The following is a 7715-nucleotide window of genomic DNA, read 5'->3' as shown; positions in this document are numbered from 1 at the left end:
TTAGATTTCTAAATAAATATTCACCTCGTCACTAGATAGACCTACTCCTGAAAAACTCGTGCACAAGGCTTTTTGTCCCTACGAGGCCACCGTCATTTACCCGACGGGAGGGGTGAGCGAGTGAGCCCTGCAATCTAGAATTTGACCACTGATGTCACTGTTTTCAACCCATTTTACACACTGGCCCTTTAAGAACAGGTGTCTGGTTGTTTACTTTCAGAGGGATGGAATGGCGAAGTTTCAGAAGGAGGAGGAGGAGAAGACGCTAAAGGCAATCACTCTGTTTTGTTTCCCAGAGGGCATCAACTGGGCTCCTCTGACAGAATACCACAGGTACAACTGCTCCTCTCTCAGCTGTTTTATCACTTTGATAACTTTTATTCCGGTATTCGTAGTTCATTTCATTGTACATCAGTGTACATCTAATGTTCTGAGTTTTACTGGTTCATTTCCAGTGAGACTTTCTCCTTTGTTCTGACTGAGATTGATGGCAGCAGAAGAAATGGATACTGCAGGAGGTTACTGGTCAGTGTGTACACTGAAGGTATCTTCACTATGTCATCATTTGGACCTCATGTCCTATTTCATTAAAGTTTACTCTTCTTTCACTGTCCAATCTGCAGCCTGGAGGAAAAGGAGCTCGACCACCTGAGGCTTACTGTATCATCAGCACACTGGCTTGTTTCGGACTCTTCTCCAAGGTGTGTTCAACTCAACATTTCTAAATGGGCAAATCTTTCAAATGGCTTTCAGGTTATTTCTTCATGCAAATAAATGGAGTTGTACATCATGAATTTCCAAAATATCAAAACTCTAGGAAACTGGAAATGTAAATTTGTAACCATGTAGCTGTAGAATGTTATTGGTCTTGCCTTCAGCTCCAAAATCAACAGCCATTAAGTTCTTTTGTGCTGTTCCTTTAGTCAGTGGCGGTTCTAGCCTAAATGGCACCCTGGGCGACACTCCCAACGCAGTTTGTTACCTGACATAGTTATTGTTATGGACAGTGTGTAACACACTGCTCGCAGCGCAGCGCAGCGCAGCGCAGCGCAGCGCAGCGCAGCGCACCACAGCACACCACAGCACAGCACAGACACTCAATTGGAGCAGAGATTGTGTTGCTTTCAGGCGTTGTCATGTAAATAACAAATACCAGCACTTGAATAGGCCATAGCACAACACAGCAGCATGTCATTTTGCTCCTGCCGCCCCATCCTTGCGAGAATGATATCTCAAGAATGCCTCAAAGTAATTTTTTCAAGTTTGGCACAAATGTCCACTTGGATTCAATGATGAACTGATTCATTTTTGGTAGTCATAGCTCATAGGTCAAGGTCATAGTGACCTAGTCTGTCTCATTCACGTGAACGTGATAACTCAAAACAGCCTTGAGGGAATTTCTGTAAATTTGGCACAAACATTCACTTGGACTCGAGGATGAACTGATTAGATTTGGGTGGTCAAGGGTCAAAGGTCAAGGTCATTGTGACCCTGCATCCAGGTAATTTCATTAAATTTAATACAAATGTCCACTTGGACTGAAAAATTAACTGATTAGAATTTTGTGGTCAAGGGTCAAGGTCAGTGTGACCTCATTACATATGTGTCTGTCCATAACTCAAGAATTCATGTGCTAATTATGACAAAACTTCACACAAATGTCTAACAGGCTAAAATAATGGAATGGTGACTTTTTATATCCAAAAGGTTGAAGGTCAGCTTCACTGTGACATCATAATGTTCTGGCCAACATTTAGCATCATATCTCAGGAAAGAGAGGGGGACATTTAGTCAGATACTGAACTGGTGACTCTAATCTTGGGTGTCCACCTTGAAACTGTGCTGATTGTACAGATCTCTTCTGCTGTCGGGGGGAAGATGTGTATGAAGCATCCATGTTTTCTCACAAACATGGATGTGAACTGTAAGAGAAACTTGAGAAACTTGACTGGTGCACGGAGACATACAACTGCGGGGCAGTATTTCTAAGTTGCCATTCACCTCTGTCCGTGTTTAACTAAGCTAAAAGTCTCTCCAGTGTTTGCCACCAGGCTTTTAAAACTTTTTTTTGAAACACTTTATTTGGTGTGTGTATATATATATATATATATATATATATATATATATATATATATATTGTGTGTATATATATTGNTTGTGTAAATAATTAATATTACAAATACAGCCCAGTAGAATAATATCATCAATTGCTTTTTCAGTCCACTAGATACATTTTGCTGCTGCAAAAAATGTGAGATAAATATCTGATTAGATTAAACAGATGCTGACAAAGTTTTCCTTTGGGTAAATAATTTAGAGCTGTATATCTAAAATTGCAATAATATTGTATCGTGACTTAAGTATCGTGATGATATTGTGTCGTGGATCAATGATTCCCACCCCTAGGTGACATTGAGGTCAACGTGAATGAAACAGGCTGACTGTGAAGATGGCGATTAGCAGGGAGAATAGGCTATATTACAGATGGGGTGGACACCGCAGAAGGGTTCGAGAGGGTAGTTATACGCACATCAAAAAAGGTGCAAGGCCGGCACAAAACATGAATGAAAAAGAGGTAGAGCCTGCACACTTACTCCATGCCACAAACTTTACATCGACCAGAAAAAGCATTTTTCTGGTTGATGTTTTTTTTTTTAAAAATAACCCCAGATGATATTTGGATGATTAACCACACCTGTTGCACACAACGTTATAAATAGAGGTGTGGTTTTCATTTTCCAACATTCAGACCTGACGAAGATCCCTCTAGGATCAAACATTGTTCATTAAAGTTTGTGGCATGGAGTAAGTGTGCAGGCTCTACCTCTTTTTCACCGCAGAAGGGTTGGCATCAGATGAGAGAGAGACTATTGTGCACCCTGACTGTGTCATTGTTGGCTAGAGAGCCAGACAGCACCTAAGATGAGTAAATTCAAAACAACAAAGTGTTGAAAATAGCTTGATTTTAATTGAAAAAAACTGTATAGTTATGCTGATGTTGGCTCACAGAACATATGATGTTGGGGCGCACATTCAAACACAGGATCCAGGGAGCTATTTCAATACTTTGTTGTAGACAAAGTGGGTGAACAGTTTTAAGGTGGTTGTCGGATTTTAAAGGGAACATTAAAGGAAAATGTTACAGCTCTGCATAATGTTAAAGAATAATAATAAAAAATAATAGTAGTAAGTTAGGTTATCATTAAACTCTTGCCATTAATGCATCCACTATGTCATTAATCTTATTTTCTTCTTAACAACTGGTTAAATTCAGGAGTCTTTGCAAAATAAACACAAAACAATCTGTTAACTTTCAAATAATACATGCAGGATCAAGCCAGTAAAACATTATAAAGGTGAGAAGTTCTTATACCACCCACACCAGTCCTCCCTTTGTCCTGCCTGACATGATTAGGAGGATAAAGAGAGTCACAGGCCTTAAGGGTGGAGTTATATAATCTCGGGGGTAGTGGTCTCGTCAGGAGTGACAGTCTGATGTAGGTTTGTACTTTAACAATAATGTTGAATTTATTAAATTACAGCAGTCTTCAATCATTTGACTCAAACAGATAACTGTGTCATGCAATATGCTACTTCAGTAGCTTCTTAAAGAAGAAATATTACTGGGACCACAACAGAAAATAGCAGAACATTTAATATCCAGGAGTTCACACGATCACTGACCATCTGTGTAACCATTTGGCCACAATTTAGCACATAGACCAAACACAGCCATAGATTAGGATTAAAAAAGAATTAAGAAGTTTGGGTTGTATTAGTAGCTCAGTCCATAGGGACTTGGGTTGGGAACCGGAGGGTTGCCTGTTCAAGTCCCTGTCCTGACCAAAATATGGAGTGTGGACTGGTAGCTGGAGAGGTGCCAGTTCACCTCCTGGGCACTGCCGAGGTGCCCCTGAGCAAGGCACCAAACCCCCCAGCCGCTCGGAGTGCCTGTCATGGGCAGCCCACTCTGACATCTCTCCATTTAGTGCATGTATAGGTCCTGTTTGTGCATGTGTGTGTTCGGACCTGTGTGTAATTGACAAACAGAGTGATAAATTGAATTCCCCCTCGGAATTTAAAAATAAAAAAAAAAGTATCGGTACTGTATCATGACTCTGTGTGTGTGTGTGTGTGTGTGTGTGTGTGTGTGCGTGCAGATATTTGATGAGGTGGAGAAGCGGCGGCAGATCTCCATGGCCATGATCTACCCATTCATGCAGAAGCTGAGGGAAGCTCCATTCCCAGCTCCAGGAAACACTGTGGAGATTAAGAGCTTCATTCCTGAGTCGGGCACTGAGGTCAGACCAGAACCCCTCCTCCTGCTCATAAGAGTCCACTTAGAGTTTGATGATATTGGTATCAAAAGTCTTTGTGTTTGGTTTTCCTGTTTACGGAAGTTTCAAACCATTTTTAGTGTAACAGAATTAATAGATAAAAGGCACATCCAAAATGCATCCAGTTAAGCAATATTACACGAGGGTGTGATCTATGCTTTTGTGACTTATGTGCAATAATTACTCGAGTGTCATATTGCAATTATACAATGGTTACCAACAAAATAAAATATATATATATATATATATATATATACATATATGTATTTATATTGTTGGGCAATTTGCTTTTAAAATAGAACACTTTTTGCTAGCGTTATCTCCATTTCCATAGAAATGACTAGTAAATGGAAAACAAGCAGTCACATCAGTAGACTCCTATGCAATGAATTCTAGTTTACTACTCCAGCAGGTAGGCCAACCCTAACACCTAGCAACAGAAACGATATCTAGTCCTCGCTGAGTCAGCCAGTCAACTTAATGCTTTGTAGAGATTGTGGGATTTCCCAAACTAAATAAATACCATACATGTAACACAAAACTGCCATGTTGTAACCAGTATATCTGCTGAAAAAAATCTGTTTTCCATTGACAGATTTAGCTTCTACATCCACAAACTTCACTCATTCACACAAACTTCACGTTGAGCCTTTCAAACTACATTTTCACACAAAACTGTTTGCTCCCTACTGCTGCACACAAAGGGAGGCCCGCACCTGTAGTTTTAAGGATGAGGTCCAGCTGCAGTATAACAGGACCATAAATGATATTCAGTAAAGAAAGCTGTTTTGCCAAAAAAAAACAAAAAAAAAAAACATTTGCCATATTAATCAAAATTAACAACAAAGCAATGCATTTCATCTCAGTATTGTAGCCTGCTTTTACTGCTGTTTGATTCAGCTCCAATGCCATGGACATGGCGGAGTAATATTTTTAGTGATGAGCATGGTGTGCAGTCATGCTAATTTCATCATGTTCTGAGTGATCTGTACTTCCTCCACCTTTGTATTAGCTTAAAATCATGTGTGGACATCCTTAATAACAGTTGACTTCTCACCTGAAGAGCCGATCTCCAGAGCAATGACTCGCCAGGCAATATCTTTTTGGCCATTGTGGGTCGTTTAGCTCAGGATATTTCTCGAACTCAACAAGTCTCTCCTCATCCATTCTTCGTCACACATGAGACACAGCAACAGCTACAGAGTTTTCTTTATACATCCATGGTGAGGAGAGGAGTCGAGCTGCCACAGGAACAGAGAAAAAGAGCTGGTATGGGAGCTGGTATGTACAAGCAGAAAGCAAGTGGGGCAAATATGCATTAAATTCAGGGGATGGTGAGGCTAGAAATAGGACAGCACTGTGAAGTGCCACATCTAGCCTCCGCCGGTGTGGGGTTGTACATTAAAAAAAGAATAGGGGCGTATTTTTGAAGTGCTGCGTTCGCCACCGGTGTGTTTTGGCTTTTTTTTTTCTCAACAATTTATTTGTTGAAATCTTCTAATAAAGCAACTTTGCAAAGAAAAAGTCAATTGCACACAGAAAAGCGATAGATAGTCAGAGAGGATGAAACAAACCTCCAGGTTATACAAAAGTATTTGGAAATGAAAATGAAGATTGACAGTGAAATTATCACCCAAACTGTTGGTTGTAACCATCCATCACACTTTACAGACTCACTGCACACTGTGCACTTTCAGTTCTACCTCCAAATAAAAACTTGGATTGTCTGGCTAAACCAGGGGTGCGCAACTTGTGGCTCCAAAGCCACATGTGGCTCCAGAGCCCCTGTTGCTTTGACAAAAACAATATGGAAATGAATGATGGCTGTTTGTTAACATTTTAATTTTCATTTATCATTGTTGTAAACCTTTAGAAGTTCTTACATTTTCCAACTGTAAAAATGTGTAGCCTATTCACCAAATGAAAAAAAAAAAAGTTTTACCATTTTATCAACCAAAATGTGTGTCATACATCTATATACAGGCACCTTCCCCCAAAATGTTGCCAAACCTTAATAACAGTAGCTAGTCTTGGGTCTCTTTAGCTAGGCTAGCTATGGATTTCAAATCCAAAAAAGGAAAAATCTTGTAGGAAAAATAGAGGATTTAATAGTGTGTGGACAGGTTTGTTTGCTTTTACAGCCTATGCTGCAAAGTTTAAGTACCAAATAATCATAAAGAGCCCACTGCAGATTAGCCACCTTGTGGTAAAACATTTTAATGAATGCTTGTTTAGACTAATGTTGATAGGCTAATTTAGACTCAATAGGTTGTGTTACCGTCATATGAAGCTCAAATATGTTTTGCAGCCCCAGACGTTTTTTTTTTTTTTTTTCATTATTCTGGTCAAAAATGGCTCTTTTTATAGTGAAGGTTACCGACCCTGGGGCTAAACTGTTGGCTTGTTTACAACCTGTCTAATTGTTTGATTGCTCATGTTTCTGGCTGTGTTGGACCTATTTTTAGCTATGTCGGCAGTTCTGAGGTTTTAGAACTGATAGCCAGTACTCGAGACATCTGCCAATTCTGAAAAGTCTTAAAGGGCCAGTGTGTAAAATGGGTTGAAAACAGTGACATCAGTGGTCAAATTCTAGATTGCAGGACTCACTTGCTCACCCCTCCCATCGGGTAAATGACGGTGGCCTCGTAGGGACAAAAAGCCTTGTGTACGAGTTTTTCAGGAGTAGGTCTATCTAGTGACGAGGTGAATGTTTATTTAGAAATCTAAACCATGTTACGATATTGTAATGAATCCCTCACAAGCAGGAGTCCAGAGGAGCGTTCGGGAAAAAGGCCCGTTTATTTGAGCACTCCAAAAACTCCGGTAACACTCCAGGGGGGAAAAGACTCCGTCCCAAACTCTGACTCTTCTAGCGTAACAGACACACTTCATACACACATACTCGTTTACCATACCGAGTGGGGACCCCCTCCCCTCTCTGCTCCGCCAACCTCCAGCCCGCACACTGACTGACAGCGTAGCCGGTAAACAGAGCTCAGCTGTTTATTTAGCCTAGCGATATCTCCGGACTATAGTAGCTGCAATGGACGACTTTGAACGTGATTTTGAAGAGTTTCTTGTAGCGGACACAGACCCAGAGCCATACCTGTTTGAGCCAGAGCACACAGATGAGGAACTCCATGTGTTGGATGCCGAGCGGGCGAGAAGAGAGGCTGAATGCACAGAATGGGATTCGGAGCTACTGCTACCATCGTTGGGGAGATATATCATCAGGAGGAAAAGCGCCGCAGAGAGTGCATCACAAGGAGTGAAGTTGCGTCTTCTTTTCCTCGCAGATGACGGTTCAGGTTCATTCTCTCCTGTTGCGTGGTAAGTGTGGTGCATTCGCAAACTTTATAACTAAAAAAACTTTTCACT

The 7715-nt window shown here is 40.7% G+C and overlaps 1 protein-coding gene across 6 annotated transcripts in view; it reads left to right on the top strand.

The window, feature by feature from the left end:
• Nucleotides 1–7715, top strand: part of dennd2da (DENN/MADD domain containing 2Da) — a 56018-nt gene that overhangs the window by 42169 nt on the left and 6134 nt on the right. For all 6 annotated transcript variants that reach the window (XM_050064642.1, XM_050064641.1, XM_050064644.1 and 3 more), the window contains 4 exons: nucleotides 221–333; nucleotides 456–525; nucleotides 624–701; nucleotides 4161–4301. In XM_050064642.1, coding sequence (XP_049920599.1) covers nucleotides 221–333; nucleotides 456–525; nucleotides 624–701; nucleotides 4161–4301 — 402 coding nt within the window. The remainder of the gene's footprint in view (nucleotides 1–220; nucleotides 334–455; nucleotides 526–623; nucleotides 702–4160; nucleotides 4302–7715) is intronic.

The sequence above is a fragment of the Epinephelus moara genome, chromosome 16, assembly GCF_006386435.1.
Source record: "Epinephelus moara isolate mb chromosome 16, YSFRI_EMoa_1.0, whole genome shotgun sequence".
Taxonomy (NCBI): Eukaryota; Metazoa; Chordata; class Actinopteri; order Perciformes; family Serranidae; genus Epinephelus; species Epinephelus moara.
Note: the sequence above shows the minus strand (reverse complement) of the source record. Positions and strands in the feature narration are given on the sequence as shown.